This window comes from Coregonus clupeaformis, unplaced genomic scaffold (genome assembly GCF_020615455.1).
Source record: "Coregonus clupeaformis isolate EN_2021a unplaced genomic scaffold, ASM2061545v1 scaf0552, whole genome shotgun sequence".
In the NCBI taxonomy this organism is placed as follows: domain Eukaryota; kingdom Metazoa; phylum Chordata; class Actinopteri; order Salmoniformes; family Salmonidae; genus Coregonus; species Coregonus clupeaformis.
Window position 1 is genome coordinate 31,257 of NW_025534007.1, and position 21,851 is coordinate 53,107.

General features: G+C 43.1%; 2 protein-coding genes across 2 annotated transcripts in view; both read left to right on the forward strand.

Moving 5' to 3' along the window:
* LOC123485057 (protein phosphatase 1 regulatory subunit 12A-like) overlaps positions 1 to 8,713 on the forward strand; it is a 38,633-nt gene extending 29,920 nt beyond the window's left edge. The window contains exons 13-15 of the mRNA XM_045215912.1: positions 686 to 733; positions 1,599 to 1,649; positions 5,409 to 8,713. Coding sequence (XP_045071847.1) covers positions 686 to 733; positions 1,599 to 1,649; positions 5,409 to 5,495 — 186 coding nt within the window. The 3' untranslated portion in view covers positions 5,496 to 8,713. The remainder of the gene's footprint in view (positions 1 to 685; positions 734 to 1,598; positions 1,650 to 5,408) is intronic.
* On the forward strand, positions 6,485 to 8,713 carry LOC123485059. Its single transcript, XM_045215915.1, has 2 exons — positions 6,485 to 7,097; positions 7,520 to 8,713. Exons 1-2 carry the CDS (start codon positions 6,485 to 6,487, stop codon positions 7,837 to 7,839), a joined length of 933 nt encoding a protein of 310 aa, XP_045071850.1. The 3' UTR covers positions 7,840 to 8,713.
* Positions 8,714 to 21,851: the final 13,138 nt, after the last annotated feature.

Here is a 21,851-nt window from a genome sequence, read left to right on the forward strand (position 1 = left end):
TGTCCAATTGGTAGTTACAGCCTTGTCCCATCGCTGCAACTCCCCTACGGACTCGGGAGAGGTGAAGGTCGAGAGCCATGCGTCCTCCGAAAACACCACCCTGCCAAGCCGCACTGCTTCTTGACAGTTCACAACTAAATGTTTGCCAGCTAGATATCTTATAACTATTAAGTTAACTGTCTCAAATGTGATAAATGCTCTGCTAATTTAGTATCTAGTTAGCTATCTAGCCAAGTGGTTAGCTTCTTCCAAAATCATGCTTCTCATGGAAACAGCAGAGGATCCCCTCCTGGATCAAGAGCCTTGCTGTCTAATATATTTATTTGCGTGCAGCAACCTGTGAGTAGCATTTTTGAGTAGTTTAGGTCAGAGAATGTATAAAAATCTTCGCAATCCGCTCGTTAGCATTTAGTTAGCATTCTCTGGGATTTTACATGTACTTGTTTGCATTGCTAACCTTCAGATTACAGAGGCTGTGGGGTTAGAACATAGTGCCCCTTGTGTTCAGTGCCGGTATTACCGAATATCCCGGTATGGTGTGACAATCTGGATACCGTCCATGCCTACCAGCATTATACATTTCATAATGACCACAATAAGCAGTCTTCTGCAGCCTCTCCATTTCAATGTAACTGCAAACTGTTGACTTTTATTGACGTGAACATCTGCGGGTGTGTTGTTACAGAGACAGGAGCGGTTTAGTTGTTCAGCAACGCTGGAGCTGGAGAAGAAGGTAAGTCCCTCCTCTTCCTTCCTGCCGTGTGTGGCTTGGCTTGTGTTGTGTTATATATATAGTAACTAGTACAGTAACTAGTGTCAAACACCTGATGCTGAGCCTGGCCTCACGACTGACTGCTGCTGCCTGACCCGCTTTCTTCCTTCCTCTCTCTCCTCTCTCTCTCTCTCTCTCTCTCTGTCTCTCTCTCTCTCTCTCTCTCTCTCTCTCTCTCTCTCTCTCTCTCTCTCTCTCTCTCTCTGTCTCTCTCTCTCTCTCTCTCTCTGTCTCTCTGTCTCTCTCTCTCTCTCTCTGTCTCTCTCTCTCTCTGTCTCTCTCTGTCTCTGTCTCTGTCTCTCTCTCTCTCTCTCTCTCTCTCTCTCTCTCTCTTCTCTGCTCTCTCTCTCTCTCTGTCTCTCTCTCTGTCTCTCTCTCTCTCTGCTCTCTCTCTCTCTCTGTCTCTCTCTCTCTCTGTCTCTTTCTCTCTGTCTCTCTCTCTGTCTCTCTCTCTCTGTCTCTCTCTCTCTCTCTGCTCTCTCTCTCTCTCTCTGTCTCTCTCTCTGTCTCTCTCTCTGTCTCTCTCTCTGTCTCTCTCTCTCTGTCTCTCTCTCTCTCTGTCTCTCTCTCTCTCTCTCTCTGTCTCTCTCTCTGTCTCTCTCTCTGTCTCTCTCTCTGTCTCTCTCTCTCTCTCTCTCTCTCTCTCTCTCTCTCTCTCTCTCTCTCTCTCTCTCTGTCTCTCTGTCGTCTCTCTCTGTCTCTCTCTCTCTCTCTCTCTCTCTGTCTCTCTCTCTGTCTCTCTCTCTGTCTCTCTCTCTGTCTCTCTCTCTCTCTCTCTGTCTCTCTCTCTCTCTCTCTCTGTCTCTCTCTCTCTCTGTCTCATCAGGAGCGACGGATGTTGGAGCGGCGTGTTGCTGAGCTGGAGGCGGAGTTGAAGGTGAAAAGTTCAAATAGTATCCGAAATTTTGAAATCCATTAGCTGGGCTTTGATTGAGATTGCCATGAAATCGAAGTATTTGACAGATAACAAATAGCATTTGAACCCAGCTTTAACTCCACACAGACACCGCATGCACACGCATGATTACAGCTCGCTGCTTCTTTCACAGCTTGTGCTGCAATTCACTAGTGTTGTAGCAATACATTGAGTCTGTGTCCGAAATTGCACCCTATTCCCTATATAGTGCACTACTTTTGACCAGGGCCCATAGAGTACCACAGTATGAGTCATAATACCCATAACACCTAGCGGTCAAACAGGGAAATGGTTCCAATCGTTTTTACACCTTTCATTTTTCCCCATAAGGGATCTTAGAAACACTTAAAATAAGGGCTGTGTTTTGTGTAGGCTTACCCTGGCGTGACGTTTTGCTAACCGTGCAAATCTCTCTAGGACAAGGTGACTTTTATACATTCGTCTGTATTTACCCGCAAAATATGAACTGCTAATAAGCTGCTAATATGGCTATCATAAAGAACTACAACCATGATGATCTATCTCTTTACCAGATCACCCCGTAACACTTCTCCTGTTCTCCTGTCTTCAATCTATCTCTTCACCAGATCACCCCGTAACACTCCTCCTGATCTCCTGTTTTCAATCTATCTCTTCACCAGATCACCCCGTAACACTCCTCCTGATCTCCTGTTTTCAATCTATCTCTTCACCAGATCACCCCGTAACACTCCTCCTGATCTCCTGTTTTCAATCTATCTCTTCACCAGATCACCCCGTAACACTCCTCCTGATCTCCTGTTTTCAATCTATCTCTTCACCAGATCACCCCGTAACACTCCTCCTGATCTCCTGTTTTCAATCTATCTCTTCACCAGATCACCCCGTAACCCTCCTCCTGTCTTCAATCTCTCTCTTCACCAGATCACCCCGTAACACTCCTCCTGATCTCCTGTTTTCTTGTCCAAACACTCATCCTACCATCCTCCTTTTGCTGTGTTCATTTAACTCTCCATTTCTATTGCAGACATAACTGAGCTCAAATAGGTGTTAACCTGAACAGCATGAAAATCCAATGATTGATCTCTCTGATAGTACATACGATTGTTACAGTTGTTCTGGAAAGAAAGCCAATGTTAGTTAGTTTTCAGCCCAACAAACAGCTGAAGTCAATGTTAGTTAGTTTTCAGCCCAACAAACAGCTGAAGCCAATGTCAGTTAGTTTTCAGCCCAACAAACAGCTGAAGTCAATGTTAGTTAGTTTTCAGCCCAACAAACAGCTGAAGCCAATGTTAGTTAGTTTTCAGACCAACAAACAGCTGAAGTCAATGTTAGTTAGTTTTCAGCCCAACAAACAGCTGAAGTCAATGTTAGCTAGTTTTCAGCCCAACAAACAGCTGAAGTCAATGTTAGTTAGTTTTCAGCCCAACAAACAGCTGAAGCCAATGTTAGTTAGTTTTCAGCCCAACAAACAGCTGAAGTCAATGTTAGTTAGTTTTCAGCCCAACAAACAGCTGAAGCCAATGTTAGTTAGTTTTCAGCCCAACAAACAGCTGAAGCCAATGTTAGTTAGTTTTCAGCCCAACAAACAGCTGAAGCCAATGTTAGTTAGTTTTCAGACCAACAAACAGCTGAAGTCAATGTTAGTTAGTTTTCAGCCCAACAAACAGCTGAAGTCAATGTTAGTTAGTTTTCAGCCCAACAAACAGCTGAAGTCAATGTTAGTTAGTTTTCAGCCCAACAAACAGCTGAAGCCAATGTTAGTTAGTTTTCAGCCCAACAAACAGCTGAAGTCAATGTTAGTTAGTTTTCAACCCAACAAACAGCTGAAGTCAATGTTAGTTAGTTTTCAGCCCAACAAACAGCTGAAGTCAATGTTAGTTAGTTTTCAGCCCAACAAACAGCTGAAGTCAATGTTAGTTAGTTTTCAGCCCAACAAACAGCTGAAGTCAATGTTAGTTAGTTTTCAGCCCAACAAACAGCTGAAGCCAATGTTAGTTAGTTTTCAGCCCAACAAACAGCTGAAGTCAATGTTAGTTAGTTTTCAACCCAACAAACAGCTGAAGTCAATGTTAGTTAGTTTTCAGCCCAACAAACAGCTGAAGTCAATGTTAGTTAGTTTTCAGCCCAACAAACAGCTGAAGTCAATGTTAGTTAGTTTTCAGCCCAACAAACAGCTGAAGTCAATGTTAGTTAGTTTTCAGCCCAACAAACAGCTGAAGCCAATGTTAGTTAGTTTTCAGCCCAACAAACAGCTGAAGTCAATGTTAGTTAGTTTTCAGCCCAACAAACAGCTGAAGCCAATGTTAGTTAGTTTTCAACCCAACAAACAGCTGAAGCCAATGTCAGTTAGTTTTCAACCCAACAAACAGCTGAAGTCAATGTTAGTTAGTTTTCAGCCCAACAAACAGCTGAAGCCAATGTCAGTTAGTTTTCAGCCCAACAAACAGCTGAAGCCAATGTCAGTTAGTTTTCAACCCAACAAACAGCTGAAGCCAATGTAGTTAGTTTTCAACCCAACAAACAGCTGAAGCCAATGTTAGTTAGTTTTCAGCCCAACAAACAGCTGAAGCCAATGTCAGTTAGTTTTCAACCCAACAAACAGCTGAAGTCAATGTTAGTTAGTTTTCAGCCCAACAAACAGCTGAAGCCAATGTCAGTTAGTTTTCAACCCAACAAACAGCTGAAGCCAATGTCAGTTAGTTTTCAACCCAACAAACAGCTGAAGTCAATGTTAGTTAGTTTTCAACCCAACAAACAGCTGAAGCCAATGTTAGTTAGTTTTCAACCCAACAAACAGCTGAAGCCAATGTTAGTTAGTTTTCAGCCCAACAAACAGCTGAAGCCAATGTAGTTAGTTTTCAACCCAACAAACAGCTGAAGCCAATGTAGTTAGTTTTCAACCCAACAAACAGCTGAAGTCAATGTTAGTTAGTTTTCAACCCAACAAACAGCTGAAGCCAATGTAGTTAGTTTTCAACCCAACAAACAGCTGAAGCCAATGTAGTTAGTTTTCAACCCAACAAACAGCTGAAGCCAATGTAGTTAGTTTTCAGCCCAACAAACAGCTGAAGTCAATGTTAGTTTTCAACCAAACAATTAAAGTAAATGTCCGCGTCCCAGATGACACCTCTTTGGGCCCTGGTAAAAAGTAGTGCACTGAGTATACCAAACATTAGGAACACATCTTCCTAATTTTGCCCTCAGAACAGCCTCAATTCATTGGGGCGTGGACTTTACAAGGTGTCGAAAGCGTACCACAGGGATGCTGGCCCCATGTTGACTCCAATGCTTCCCACAGTTGTGTCAAGTTGGCTGGATGTCGTTTGGGTGGTGGACCATTCTTGATACACACGGGAAACTGTTAAGCGTGAAAAACCCAGCAGCGTTGCAGTTCTTGACACACTCAAACCGGTGCACCTGGCACCTACTACCATACCCCGCTCAAAGGCACCTAAATGTTTTGTCTTGCCCATTCACCCTCTGAATGGCTCACATACACAATCCATGTCTCAATTGTCTCGAGGCTTAAAAATCCTTCTTTAACCTGTCTCCTCCCCTTCATCTACACTGATTGATGTCGATTTAACAAGTGACATCCGATAAGGGATCATAGCTTTCACCTGGTCAGTCTGGCACGGAAAGAGCAGGTGTTCCTAATGTTTTGTATACTCAGTGTGTAGGGTGCATTGGATGTATCCAATGTCAGTTTTTCAACCAATAACAACTTTGTTCCTCTAGGTGCTAGGTGACCTGAGAGCTGACAACCAGCGACTGAAAGACGAGAACGGAGCGCTGATCAGGGTCATCAGCAAGCTTTCCAAATAGTCATCAACAAGCTTTCCAAATAGTCATCAACAAGCTCTCCAAATAGTAAGAGGGAATTTTTCCTCTCCCTCCCTCCCGAGAAAAGAGAGAGAGAGAGAGACGCAGCCATGACAACAGCTCGCATAGTAGTAACGAGTCGTGACAGCAGCCAAATGCCCATGACAATGTGCACCAGGGGGGAAAACACTAATAAACACACAGACCTATAGTCTTCTTTGCGTGCCACACACACACTCTCCATGCACATTGGACCAGTCCAAGGCATCTTGTTCCCTTTACATAACTCTCCCACCAAGTAAGGATTTGTTTTGTGACCACCACATTCACACAACCTTTACCATCACCAACCCACTCCACTATTGTAATAACTACCAATCCCTGTCCCTCCCACTCAAATGATCCTACCCACAAATACACCCTTTATAGAGGCTTTAACTGACTCCATCCATAACCTGGATCCATACCATAGACATCCATCCAGCTTTCTTTGTGTAACATCCTAAACTCTAAACAGAAACCATGACCTTTCATAACAGTTTGGGCCTGTTTCCTGGACACAGATTAAGCCTAGCCCAGACCTAATTGAGGTTCTGCTCTGCATTGAGCAAGCTTTTTAGTCCAGGACTAGGTTTAGTCTGTGAAGATAAAGATACATACGTGGGAATACTGCCTGTGTCCGGGAAACCAGCCCTTAACGTTTCTCAGTTGAAGAACCGGTTTAAGAAACAGAAACCATGAAACTGGTTAAACTTTCAGTATTCAGTCACTTTCAGAGTTCAATCTCTAAAATGAAGACCAGGGGGAAACCCAATCCATGAGCCTCTTAATCTGGTAAAATCATTCCACATCCATCAGCCTCTTAATCTGGTAGTGTCATTCCACATCCATGAGCCTTTTAATCTGGTAATGTCATTCCACATCCATGAGCCTCTTAATCTGGTCATTCCACATCCATGAGCCTCTTAATCTGGTAATGTCATTCCACATCCATGAGCCTCTTAATCTGGTCATTCCACATCCATGAGCCTCTTAATCTGGTAATGTCATTCCACATCAATGAGCCTCTTAATCTGGTAATGTCATTCCACATCCATGAGCCTCTTAATCTGGTAGTGTCATTCCACATCCATGAGCCTCTTAATCTGGTAATGTCATTCCACATCCATGAGCCTCTTAATCTGGTAATGTCATTCCACATCCATGAGCCTCTTAATCTGGTAATGTCATTCCACATCCATCAGCCTCTTAATCTGGTAATGTCATTCCACATCCATCAGCCTCTTAATCTGGTAATGTCATTCCACATCCACAAGCCTCTTAATCTGGTAATGTCATTCCACATCCATGAGCCTCTTAATCTGGTAGTGTCATTCCATATCCATGAGCCTCTTAATCTGGTAATGTCATTCCACATCCATGAGCCTCTTAATCTGGTAATGTCATTCCACATCCATGAACCTCTTAATCTGGTAATGTCATTCCACATCCATGAGCCTCTTAATCTGGTAATGTCATTCCACATCCATGAGCCTCTTAATCTGGTAATGTCATTCCACATCCATGAGCCTCTTAATCTGGTAATGTCATTCCACATCCATGAGCCTCTTAATCTGGTAGTGTCATTCCACATCAATCAGCCTCTTAATCTGGTAGTGTCATTCCACATCCATGAGCCTCTTAATCTGGTAATGTCATTCCACATCCATGAACCTCTTTATCTGGTAATGTCATTCCACATCCATGAACCTCTTAATCTGGTAATGTCATTCTACATCCACGAGCCTCTTAATCTGGTAATGTCATTCCACATCCATGAGCCTCTTAATCTGGTAATGTCATTCTACATCCATGAGGCTCTTAATCTGGTAGTGTCATTCCACATCCATGAGCCTCTTAATCTGGTCATTCCACATCCATGAGCTTTTTAATCTGGTAGTGTCATTCCACATCCATGAGCCTCTTAATCTGGTCATTCCACATCCATGAGCCTCTTAATCTGGTAGTGTCATTCCACATCCATCAGCCTCTTAATCTGGTAATGTCATTCCACATCCATGAACCTCTTAATCTGGTAATGTCATTCCACATCCATGAGCCTCTTAATCTGGTAATGTCATTCCACATCCATGAGCCTCTTAATCTGGTAATGTCATTCCACATCCATGAACCTCTTAATCTGGTAATGTCATTCCACATCCATGAGCCTCTTAATCTGGTAGTGTCATTCCACTCCACATGTGTTTTGAACCCACCTACCTCTCCCACCACCGATGCACTCCTCCCCCTCACAAACTATTGTGACCACAGTCTCTGCATCCCAAATGGCACCCTATTCCCTATGTAGTGCACTACTTTAGGGCCCTGGTCAAAACTAGTGCACTATATAGGGTGTCATTTGGGATGTACCCAGACACACACAGACCACAGACGAACTCCATGCTCCTTTTAAATGACCACAGACAGAGCAGTCTGTTGACCACTGCACTTTACTCACCATCAGCCAGGCAGGCCAAGCTAAGCGATCACAGATCAGTGCAGCACCAGGCAAAGCTAAGCGATCACAGATCAGTGAGGCTTCGCCCCATGTCCTGAGTCATGCTAATACAAAAACAGCTCCTCTCCTACACGAATCTGCATCCCAATAATCTGTCCTTTCTCCTGACGGGTTGCACTTGTGCACTCCGTCACAAATGTAAAAGTCTTGAATAGGCATGGGCTTCACCGTGTTTTTATACCAGTCATTTGCTTTTATACCATGATAAGAAGTGAACAATTTGGTAGAAAGCAACGATTATCGGGATGCAAAGGACTCCCTCCTTAGGTTTCTATTGGGTAGGAAGGAGGGGGAGGATGGAGGGAGGGAGGGAGGTGAGGTATCGCCGCAGACCTGAGGGTCAAAGATCATTGCACAATATTAGAGAGACTTGCTGTTCTGTAAAAACATATATGCTATGCATTGTTTATTATTATTATTATTATTATTATTATCATGATAAATATTATTTTCATATTTTTCCATTTATCTGATGTCAATCTCTCCCACTTTGAAAGGGAGGCAAATTGTTGGTTATGTATATTATATTATAAATAATATTAGTTTTGAATGAATAATAATAATAACCTTCAGAAGTGAATTCCATGTAGTCTTCTTCCCCCACCATGTTGGTCTAAGATATTACATGGAGGATGGCACTTAATAAAGGATGTGTGTGTCTGTATCCAGTGTTTGATTTCATTCTGTGTCTCTGTATCCAGGGGTTGACTGTGTGTCTGTATCCAGGGGTTGACTGTGTGTCTGTATCCAGGGGATGACTGTGTGTCTGTATCCAGTGTTTGATTTCATTCTGTGTCTCTGTATCCAGGGGTTGACTGTGTCTCTGTATCCAGGGGTTGACTGTGTGTCTGTATCCAGGGGATGACTGTGTGTCTGTATCCAGTGTTTGATTTCATTCTGTGTCTCTGTATCCAGGGGTTGACTGTGTCTCTGTATCCAGGGGTTGACTGTGTGTCTGTATCCAGGGGATGACTGTGTGTCTGTATCCAGTGTTTGATTTAATTCTGTGTCTCTGTATCCAGGGGTTGACTGTGTCTCTGTATCCAGGGGTTGACTGTGTGTCTGTATCCAGGGGATGACTGTGTGTCTGTATCCAGGGGATGACTGTGTGTCTGTATCCAGGGGATGACTGTGTGTCTCTGTATCCAGGGGTTGACTGTGTGTCTGTATCCAGGGGATGACTGTGTGTCTGTATCCAGGGGATGACTGTGTGTCTGTATCCAGGGGATGACTGTGTGTCTCTGTATCCAGGGGTTGACTGTGTGTCTGTATCCAGGGGTTGACTGTGTGTCTGTATCCAGGGGTTGACTGTGTGTCTGTATCCAGGGGTTGACTGTGTGTCTGTATCCAGGGGTTGACTGTGTCTCTGTATCCAGGGGTTGACTGTGTCTCTGTATCCAGGGGTTGACTGTGTGTCTGTATCCAGGGGTTGACTGTGTGTCTGTTGTGTGTCTCTGTATCCAGGGGTTGAGAGAGTGTGTGTTGTGTGAGAGGGAGAGAGACTGTTGTTGATCAGAGGAATGTTGTCATCGTTTGATCCTCCTGACAGTTGCAAGGTCAAGCTACTTCTTGCAACATTGCATCTCCAAGACTTACTGCAAGTGTAAGGGTCTGTTTCCCAGACACATATTAACCCTAGTCCTGGACTAAATAGAACGCTCAATAGAGCATCTCTATTGAAATGGCTTTTTAGTCCAGAACTAGGTTTAGTCTGTGTCTGGGAAAACAGTCCAAAGTGTTTTATATAGACTCAAAGAAGTTGTGAGACCGTTAGAAGTATTTGGAGATGTACTGTAGGTTCACATCCATCCACTGGTAACACTATGGTTCACATCCATCCACCGGTAACACTATGGTTCACATCCATCCACCGGTAACACTATGGTTCACATCCATCCACCGGTAACACTATGGTTCACATCCATCCACCGGTAACACTATGGTTCACATCCATCCACCGGTAACACTATGGTTCACATCCATCCACCGGTAACACTATGGTTCACATCCATCCACCGGTAACACTATGGTTCACATCCATCCACCGGTAACACTATGGTTCACATCCATCCATGGGTAACACTATGGTTCACATCCATCCACCGGTAACACTATGGTTCACATCCATCCACCGGTAACACTATGGTTCACATCCATCCACGGGTAACACTATGGTTCACATCCATCCACCGGTAACACTATGGTTCACATCCATCCACCGGTAACACTATGGTTCACATCCATCCACCGGTAACACTATGGTTCACATCCATCCATGGGTACCAGTCAGTCAGTATTAAGCCCAGTCCCAGACAGACAGAGAATAAGAGAGAGAGAGAGTGACAGACAGACAGACAGACAGTCCCATCTGCTAGTTCCATCTATGTGTGTTGTGTTGTGCTGTGCAGTGCAGTGAGCAGCTAGAGTAGAGACAGACAGACCCATCTGACCACTGTCCTCTCCTCTAGGAATATAGATGCTGACAACAAGGTCAGCTCCTAATAAGGTGGGTCTGGTTGGCTCAGCTCCTAATAAGGTGGGTCTGGTTGGCTCAGCTCCTAATAAGGTGGGTCTGGTTGGCTCAGCTCCTAATAAGGTAGGTCTGGTTGGCTCAGCTCCTAATAAGGTGGGTCTGGTTGGCTCAGCTCCTAATAAGGTAGGTCTGGTTGGCTCAGCTCCTAATAAGGTAGGTCTGGTTGGCTCAGCTCCTGATAAGGTAGGTCTGGTTGGCTCAGCTCCTAATAAGGTGGGTCTGGTTGGCTCAGCTCCTAATAAGGTAGGTCTGGCTGGCCTAGACTCCCGATCTCTAAATATCCCTCCAGTCTGAGAAAGACGGAGCGAGAGAGAGGAAAGGAGCAGGGGAGGAAGAGAGAAGCGGATGGATTGCAGCCTTATTTGGGCAAAGCGCTGCTTTTCCCAGGGTTTGTGGCTTTCACACACGGCATGCAGCCAGCCAACAGAGGACAAACAGCCCCCTGGCGACATCTACTGGTAAACCTGCGACAGTGTTGGATTTCAGATGTACTGTATTTGGTTGGTTCAAATCCATCCCTTCAAACTCCCAACCATATTTTCCCATAAACCTAAATCGCATAGGTGAACGAATATGTTTGCTAGCTATACATCTGATTGATCAAATGTATAAAAATGCCATTAAGGTGCAATATGCAGAAATCACTCCACTTTTCCTGGTTGCTAAAATTCCTGGTCCTAATTTCAGTTTGTGTCAAAACAAACAGAGAATCATTGTCCCATCTAAAATCGCTGTGAAATATATTTTCAATAACCAAAAATATTGTATTTTCAGCTGTTCGAAGCTGGTGTACAAAACCGAAAGTAAAAGACGTAAAAATGAAACGTAAGAACGGGAAGCATAGAAATAGCGCACATAGAACAGATCTACCGCTTCTTAGACCTGCTTTCAATGAGAATGACAGATCTACAATTCACATTTCTATTAGTGATGTTACGGTTGATACCAGAGCTATGCCTCGAAATCACTAAGCAGTGTACTTTGAAGCAGTGTGAGTCTGATGCCTGTATCGCTTTATCAGAAGCATGTGATCAATAACGTCTGAAGCTTTGTTTTGTTGGTATCGGTTTGGTAGGAGACAAAAAGGCTACGCTGCGCTACTTGTACGGGATGTCATCTGGCTGCTCAGCAGATGCCACTGGGGTACACTGTTGATCAAATCCTCGAGTAATTTACCTATTTTCGACACAATTGGTTGGAAAATCTCAATGCTTCAGGAAGCTTCGTTCCCCCATCACTAATTTCTATGTGAATTTGGTCGGGTTCGCCCAAAACATTACATATTGCAGCTTTAACTAGACAGAGATCTTGAAACTGCTGGGGGAAAGCTAGCTAACCTTAGTTTACTCCCACCATCAGAGTTCACCTTAGCTTGCTAGGAAAGTGGACTGTAGCTACGTTTCTAGCAAACAACAAATTGCGATATTATTGGTAGCTATATTTTAAAGACTAGCTAGTTACTGTCTATTGAACACGTTTTGTCAAACTACTTTGTTTCCCTGCTTGTTTATTGATGTATTGGTGACTGAAAGTTGGCTGTGTTGTTGTTTTCATATAATTTGGTTTATTACGGGGGCTTGTGCACATTTTACATGAATGTTTCGTTAGCTAGTTAGCTAAGTTACTGACTGACGAAGCTAATTCTTATTAATGTTTTTGTTGTTGCATTGCTGTGGCATTGCTGACGAGCCAGGGCCCATATTCACAAAGAATCTCAGAGTAGGAGGACATCGACAAGGGGAAGATTATCCTAGATCACTATCCCTACTGTGAGTTATCCTAGATCACTATCCCTACTGTGAGTTATCCTAGATCACTATCCCTACTGTGAGTTATCCTAGATCACTATCCCTACTGTGAGTTATCCTAGATCACTATCCCTACTGTGAGTTATCCTAGATCACTATCCCTACTGTGAGTTATCCTAGATCACTATCCCTACTGTGAGCTGCTTTGTGAAAACGGGGCCCTGGAAGAAAGCTGTTGCCCAATACCTTGCACAGCGGTCGTTTCACCACAGGACCCTAGAGCAGGGGGTAGGCAACCCTGTTCCTGGAGTGCCGCAGGTATTGCAGGATTTTATCCCTACTATGCACAACGCCAGGGGCGAATTCAGTTCACTTGAACTTTTGATATGTTGTGGAACGGTTTGTACTGAACAACACCTTTTGCCAAAACTTTCTTGTACGTTCTTGAACAGACTTTGTGATGTCTTTGCTCCGTTCGGTGGGTGTGCCGGGTGTGGCTTGAAGCACTAAGTGATGTATTTAAAGGGAAGTGGTGCATTTGAACCCACAACCCAACCCCTCATTTTGCAACTGGTCGTTCAGTACAGCACCGTTTCCGATCAGTGGATTGTTCTGTTACGTTTTCATGTACTGGACGCAGCCCAGGCCAACTGGGCTAATTGTTCATTTCAGTTCAGCCTAAATTCAACACACCTTGTTTTCCAGGTCGGTTAAATGTTTTACATTTTAGTCATTTAGCAGACGCTCTTATCCAGAGCGACTTACAGGAGCAATTAGGGTTAAGTGCCTTGCTCAAGGGCACATCGACAGATTTTTCACCTAGTCGGCTTGGGGATTAGAACTAGCGACCCTTTCGGTTACTGGCACGACGCTCTTAACCACTAAAGCTACCTGACGCCTCAAAAACAGGGTTAGCTATAGGTGTTACGGTCAATGCTTAAGAACTTTTAGATTGTATGTGAATTTCCATGTCAATGGAACACTAACAAAAGGGTTGAATTGTTCAGCAACGCGGCTTTAGTGGTAAAAGGTACATCATGCATTTCCACCATCCCTACCAGGCCACTGCATGCCGTGACAAGGACCTGGATGGTGACATCATCATCTTCAAGCTGCCTGAGTGAATACTGGGGCCTTCAGGGGTTCCAGAAGGAACCATGGGGCCTTACCTGGGAGTACAGCAACCGTCTCTCTCTCTCTCCGTCTCACCATTCTGTCAACATGTACAGTGGGGGAAAAAAGTATTTAGTCAGCCACCAATTGTGCAAGTTCTCCCACTTAAAAAGATGAGAGAGGCCTGTAATTTTCATCATAGGTACACGTCAAGTATGACAGACAAAATTAGAGAAAAAAAATCCAGAAAATCACATTGTAGGATTTTTAATGAATTTATTTGCAAATTATGGTGGAAAATAAGTATTTGGTCACCTACAAACAAGCAAGATTTCTGGCTCTCACAGACCTGTAACTTCTTCTTTAAGATGCTTTAATTTGGCTTTCCATGTTTTGACCAGCATTAAGACAATTATTATGATATTATAAGTGAACCCATTCGTTTGAAATGAACCTTTTGATGCTCCAGAGATTATGTTTTATCCACAAAGTATTCCAGAATGTTGATAACACGTGTTCATTGTGAAGTGTCTTCACCTGAACTCTTCCCTTTCCTCTGACACTTTTTCCACCATTAAATGGTTTATGCATCTCTAAAGCACTATTACAGGGATAGTACACCAAATTACAAATTGACACTACATTTTACATTGCCATTTTTAGTCATTTAGCAGACGCTCTTATCCAGAGCGACTTACAGTTAGTGAGTGCATACATTTTCATACACTACACATTCCTTACCCTGTAAGTAATCTCGGTTAACCCAGTACTAAAGTCTTGCATAATTGGTCAGATTATCTATTAAATTCTGGGTCTATACGTGTTAAGAGAAGAGCTCCACAGCTTCGGATGATTTGGATGTGATGCGTGAAAAATGCTAATATCGGTCTCGTGACTTTGAATGGGATTTGTGCCACAAATGCTAAGACATTAGCATTCGGAAACCGTGCCAGGAAAACTAAACCAAAGCATGGGATTGCTGTCATATCTTGTCCATAGACTACTTCCAGGTTAACCAATGGAATTTTGTAATTTGGGTAAACTATCCTTTTTAAGGGCCCATGAAGTTGCATTTTACTGTAGGTTCTTACTGTAGGTTCTTACTGTAGGTTTATGACTGGACCATCTTTCATTGACGATGACATCATCTAGTGTGCACTATGTGATTTTAACCAATTACGAGGAGGCATGGGTTACCAATTGGTTAAAATCACATGATGAACACCAGATGATGTCATCGGAAACACTTATCTTTTTGACTAGAAAACATAGAAATGTGCCATTTTCTCATATGTTGATGTTGCGGTGGTGCTGGAGATAATGAATATGGAACATTTTGATACTTCCCCAATCCAAGCACCTCTGTGTACTGTCGTACTTCCTTCTTCCTCTGTGTACTGTCATACTTCCTTCTTCCTCTGTGTTCTGTCGTACTTCCTTCTTCCTCTGTGTTCTGTCGTACTTCCTTCTTCCTCTGTGTTCTGTCGTACTTCCTTCTTCCTCTGTGTTCTGTCGTACTTCCTTCTTCCTCTGTGTTCTGTCATACTTCCTTCTTCCTCTGTGTTCTGTCGTACTTCCTTCTTCCTCTGTGTTCTGTCGTACTTACTTCTTCCTCTGTGTTCTGTCATACTTACTTCTTCCTCTGTGTTCTGTCGTACTTCCTTCTTCCTCTGTGTACTGTCGTACTTCCTTCTTCCTCTGTGTTCTGTCGTACTTCCTTCTTCCTCTGTGTTCTGTCGTACTTCCTTTTTTCCTCTTCTGTCGTACTTCCTTCTTCCTCTGTCATCAAATGCGGGACCAAAGTGTGTTAACCAATCACTGAATCTGTAATAATATTACGAAATTATGGGGTCTGTTCAGAAGGATGTAACGTTGCAGAACGTTCATATATAAATAATTTATATTGTGTTGTCTGTCAGGAAGAATTGCAAAATGTTCAAAAACAAGTCAGTATTATATTTTTTAACAAGTATCAAATGCAAACAATACATGCAAATGTACAAAAACAAAGTGCTATTTCATCTGACTGTACAAACACAGAGAGCCGTAGGCCACATTATAACCTTAAAACAGGGACTGAGATGTGTGTGTCAGGGGTCGTAGGGTCAGGGGTCATAGGACAGTAGGGTCAGGGGTCATGTCAGGGGTCGTAGGATATCTATTTTTTTTAAACCCTCTTATCCCCTGGATTATGTATGGTGGCGCTTCCAGGCAGCCGCTCGACAGTTACAATGTTGGAAATGTTTTTTTTTTTTTATAGGGTTTTTATTGCACTGCATACTTTTCCTTTCTCTTTTAACGGATTAAGCACGGCTTTGATAACGATGGATTGTATAAACGTTGTGGAATACTCATCACATTTTCCACGGATTTACAAAAAAAAAAAAACATGCACCTCCACTGGCACCGCATATCCGAGACAAACTTCAGTGCTTCGGGATAATGCACGCAAGAAGCCCGGGTGAGATGGACTACGGCTGGTAAGGACAGACGGAGGAAAATACTGACAATAGGCGGTAACAGACCTAAAATACATCGAAAACAAAATCGCTCACGTGAATCAGGATGTCCTCTCGCAAAATGGGTCTCATCCTGTGTGGAGACTTTAATCACCTGCCCATCAACATGCTGACAAACTCCCATCCAGACATGAAACAAGTGGTCAAAGACAAGACCAGAGGGGACTCCATCCTAGATCTGATCATTACAAATCTGAAGAACCACTACAACACCCCAACTGAACTTGCTCCTCTCGGATCCAGTGATCACAAATGTCTGCTGTTCTCCCCAAACACAACATCAGGAGGGAGAAGCGAGGTGCTGCGGGAAAAAGGATGTCTGAAATAAGAAAACAACAACAGTGGATGACTGAACAAATAAAGGCTGAATCAGGAAAAGACAGAAGATGCTTATCAAGGAAGCAAAGACAAACTACTACAAAACTGAAATCCAGGACCTAAAGACGAAAAACTCTGAGGAATTGGTGGGACTTCATTAACAATGGACTGGGGCGAAAGGAAACATCAGGAGGGAGAATACAGGTCGAGGGAACTGAAGACGACGACGTGGCAGATGTTTTAAATGGCTTCTTTGCTGAGGCATGGACAAGCACCACCCCTCTTGCCATCTTCCCCCTGCCCGTGTCTACAAGGCAGGTTGAGCTGTGCAGCATTGGCCAGTTAAAGCAAGCTCTGACCAGACTCAGCCCACGTAAAGCATGTGGGCCTGATGGCATTCCAGCCTGGCTACTAAAAGAGCAGAAGATCTAGCCCCTGTCCTCACACACATTGTTAACACGTCCGACTGGCAGGGGGGACTGTTCCTGCTGACCTGGAAGACTGCCAATGCGTGTCCCGTACCTAAAGAAATGTCAAACCCAGGTACAACGAGTGACTGGAGGCCCATCTCTCTAACTTCATGCCTTGGAAAAACCCAGGAGAGCTTCATCATTAAAAAAAAAAAACTCCTGCCAACAGTTCTATCTGAATGCACGAATCAGTATGACTACCTCCCAAAGTGCAGCGCTGCTACCGCCACAAGGGGGAGTAGTTTCACCATATATGTTTCTCCTTCACATGTCCACCCGAAAAAGTTGTCTTCAGTGACACTCTGGACACTGGGTATGCAGACGATGTAGGGCTGACCTGAGCCGTACCATTAACCAGCATCCAACAGGACACTTCCATGGGCTTGGAGGCAGAGCAGCTGGAAGAGTGGGCCACATCTAACAACATGCTCCTGAATGGGGAAAAAGTCTGTGGAAATTGGGATATGTTTTTCTAGAGACCGTCCACAACCTGCACCACTAATCCTAGGAGGACAGGAAGTACCAGTGGTAACCACGACCAAGTATCTTGGTTTTCATCTAGACTCTAACCTCAGTGGTGACACACGTGGAGCAGTCAGTGAGGAAGGCCTCAAAACGCCTGCACTTTTTTTGACTGTTCTTGCTAGAAATGGCCTACACACTGAAGATCTGGTCACAGTATAAAACTACACTGGTCAGGCCTTGTCTGGAATACAGTGGACTGCTGTTAGTTGAATGACAGGGTGCAGAGGAGGGCGTTGAGGATCATCTCCAGAGGTGGACCAGTCCAACCACAGCTCCCGTCACTGCAGAGCGGGCGAGAACAGGGCTGCAGTGCACCTGGTGAAGGACATGCACACTCTTGACCATCCACTGAATGACCTGCTCCCTCCAAACAGAGGTAACTGCACCACCAGGCTCCTGAGAAGCAGCCACAAACTGTCCTGTAAAACTGTCCTGTATAACTGTCCTGTATAACTGTCCTGTATAACTGTATAACTGTCCTGTATAACTGTATAACTGTCCTGTATAACTGTAAAACTGTCCTGTAAAACTGTCCTGTATAACTGTCCTGTATAACTGTATAACTGTCCTGTATAACTGTATAACTGTCCTGTAAAACTGTCCTGTAAAACTGTCCTGTATAACTGTCCTGTATAACTGTATAACTGTCCTGTAAAACTGTATAACTGTCCTGTATAACTGTCCTGTATAACTGTCCTGTAAAACTGTATAACTGTCCTGTATAACTGTCCTGTAAACCTGTCCTGTATAACTGTCCTGTAAAACTGTCCTGTAAAACTGTCCTGTATAACTGTCCTGTATACCTGTCCTGTATAACTGTATAACTGTATAACTGTCCTGTATAACTGTCCTGTAAAACTGTCCTGTATAACTGTCCTGTAAAACTGTATAACTGTCCTGTAAAACTGTCCTGTATAACTGTCCTGTAAAACTGTATAACTGTCCTGTAAACCTGTCCTGTATAACTGTATAACTGTATAACTGTCCTGTATAACTGTCCTGTAAAACTGTCCTGTATAACTGTCCTGTAAAACTGTATAACTGTCCTGTAAAACTGTCCTGTATAACTGTCCTGTAAAACTGTATAACTGTCCTGTAAACCTGTCCTGTATAACTGTCCTGTAAAACTGTATAACTGTCCTGCAAAACTGTCCTGTATAACTGTCCTGTAAAACTGTAAACCTGTCCTGTATAACTGTATAACTGTATAACTGTCCTGTATAACTGTCCTGTAAAACTGTCCTGTATAACTGTCCTGTAAAACTGTATAACTGTCCTGTAAAACTGTCCTGTATAACTGTCCTGTAAAACTGTATAACTGTCCTGTAAACCTGTCCTGTATAACTGTCCTGTAAACCTGTCCTGTATAACTGTCCTGTAAACCTGTCCTGTATAACTGTCCTGTAAAACTGTCCTGTAAAACTGTCCTGTAAAACTGTCCTGTATAACTGTCCTGTATAACTGTCCTGTAAAACTGTCCTGTATAACTGTCCTGTAAAACTGTCCTGTAAAACTGTCCTGTATAACTGTCCTGTATACCTGTCCTGTATAACTGTATAACTGTATAACTGTCCTGTATAACTGTCCTGTAAAAACTGTCCTGTATAACTGTCCTGTAAAACTGTATAACTGTCCTGTAAAACTGTCCTGTATAACTGTCCTGTAAAACTGTATAACTGTCCTGTAAACCTGTCCTGTATAACTGTATAACTGTATAACTGTCCTGTATAACTGTCCTGTAAAACTGTCCTGTATAACTGTCCTGTAAAACTGTATAACTGTCCTGTAAAACTGTCCTGTATAACTGTCCTGTAAAACTGTATAACTGTCCTGTAAACCTGTCCTGTATAACTGTCCTGTAAAACTGTATAACTGTCCTGTAAAACTGTCCTGTATAACTGTCCTGTAAAACTGTAAACCTGTCCTGTATAACTGTATAACTGTATAACTGTCCTGTATAACTGTCCTGTAAAACTGTCCTGTATAACTGTCCTGTAAAACTGTATAACTGTCCTGTAAAACTGTCCTGTATAACTGTCCTGTAAAACTGTATAACTGTCCTGTATAACTGTCCTGTAAACCTGTCCTGTATAACTGTCCTGTAAACCTGTCCTGTATAACTGTCCTGTAAAACTGTCCTGTAAAACTGTCCTGTAAAACTGTCCTGTAAAACTGTCCTGTAAAACTGTCCTGTAAAACTGTCCTGTATAACTGTCCTGTATAACTGTCCTGTATAACTGTATAACTGTCCTGTAAAACTGTCCTGTATAACTGTCCTGTAAAACTGTATAACTGTCCTGTAAACCTGTCCTGTATAACTGTCCTGTAAACCTGTCCTGTAAAACTGTCCTGTAAAACTGTCCTGTAAAACTGTCCTGTAAAACTGTCCTGTAAAACTGTCCTGTAAAACTGTCCTGTAAAACTGTCCTGTAAAACTGTCCTGTATAACTGTCCTGTAAAACTGTCCTGTAAAACTGTCCTGTAAAACTGTCCTGTAAAACTGTCCTGTATAACTGTCCTGTATAACTGTCCTGTATAACTGTCCTGTATAACTGTCCTGTATAACTGTATAACTGTCCTGTAAACCTGTCCTGTATAACTGTCCTGTAAACCTGTCCTGTATAACTGTCCTGTATAACTGTCCTGTAAACCTGTCCTGTATAACTGTATAACTGTCCTGTATAACTGTCCTGTAAACCTGTCCTGTATAACTGTATAACTGTCCTGTAAACCTGTCCTGTATAACTGTCCTGTAAACCTGTCCTGTATAACTGTCCTGTATAACTGTCCTGTAAAACTGTCCTGTAAAACTGTCCTGTAAAACTGTCCTGTATAACTGTCCTGTATAACTGTCCTGTATAACTGTATAACTGTCCTGTAAAACTGTCCTGTATAACTGTCCTGTATAACTGTCCTGTAAAACTGTCCTGTAAAACTGTCCTGTATAACTGTCCTGTATAACTGTCCTGTATAACTGTCCTGTAAAACTGTCCTGTATAACTGTCCTGTAAAACTGTCCTGTAAAACTGTCCTGTATACCTGTCCTGTATACCTGTCCTGTATACCTGTCCTGTATAACTGTCCTGTATAACTGTCCTGTAAAACTGTCCTGTAAAACTGTCCTGTATACCTGTCCTGTATAACTGTCCTGTATAACTGTCCTGTATAACTGTCCTGTATAACTGTCCTGTATAACTGTCCTGTATAACTGTCCTGTAAACCTGTCCTGTATACCTGTCCTGTATACCTGTCCTGTAAACCTGTCCTGTAAACCTGTCCTGTAAACCTGTCCTGTATACCTGTCCTGTATACCTGTCCGTACGAACCGCCTGTGAAACGCCCCTCTACCCACTGCTGTCCGACTGTATAATAACTCTAGCTCTTAAATGGTTTTCCCCAAAATTATATTTTTTACAATCACATTTTAACATTTCAATTTCCGTCATGAAAAATGTCCTGTAATGTTTCAAGTGTTCTGTACTCTATTTCTGTCACGTATTATGTGTTATGGATTTTTAAATGAGGGTTTTGCAATTATTAGTCATGTAAATTCTGCATTTCTTCAGTTTTATCTGTGAGCAAGAATAAATAAACTCAAACTCAAACTGAATTGGTCATGTGATGTGTGTGTGTGTGTCGGTCATTGTCTTCATCGTCATCGTAGAAACTCGCCGTCCGTGGTCCGTGATCCGTGATCCGTGGTCCGTGATCCTTGATCCGTGGTCCGTGATCCGTGATCCGTGGTCCGTGGTCCGTGATCCGTGGGAGAGACATTTCATGTGAGGGTGGTGGGATGTGTCCAGTGGAGGGGGAAGAGGAAGCTGCTGAACCGCATCGGTCTTCAACAGAACCACAGAACCCAACTCTTCCCCGACCCCGCAGAGGAGGCTGGTGGGGAGGAGCTATAGGAGGAACCCAACTCTTCCCCGACCCCGCAGGCCTGCACACATACACGCACACCAGAGGAGGCTGGTGGGGAGGAGCTATAGGAGGATGGGCTCATTCTATTGGCTGGAATGGAATCAATGGAATGGTACCAAACACATGGAAACAACTTGTTTGACTCCTTAGCTCTTGGAGTCCCATGCAGGAAAAGCTAGACTAGAATAGATTTCTGGACATAATTTTTTTTTTAGCATTTCTTATACCAATAGGTTACGCAAGCTCTTGTTTGCTGAATGTTAAATGCAGCAGACCAATAGAACTCACAGGTAGTTTGAAAGAAGAGCGAGCGCGTGATGGTGGTAGACTATAGCAGTTATTTATCCAGACCCAGAACCAATCAATCTCCGTGAAGAGAAACCTTCTGCATCTCATTCTAGTCCTATAATATTCAAGGATGTCATTAGAATGTTGGAGATAAGGACAACTAAACGTATTTAATGTAACTGTTGAAAGCGATGAAGGTATGAAGCAACAATAGAGAGAGAAAGACTACTAGGTATATACAGTGGGGGAAAAAAGTATTTAGTCAGCCACCAATTGTGCAAGTTCTCCCACTTAAAAAGATGAGAGAGGCCTGTAATTTTCATCATAGGTACACGTCAACTATGACAGACAAAATGAGGGATAATAA

Coding starts and splice junctions, on each gene's coding strand:
- LOC123485059 (XM_045215915.1), top strand. CDS start 6,485: ATGAGCCTCTTAATCTGGTCATTCCACATCCATGAGCCTCTTAATCTG. Junction 7,098..7,519: donor GTCATTCCACATCCATGAGC/CTCTTAATCTGG, acceptor ACATCCATCAGC/CTCTTAATCTGGTAATGTCA.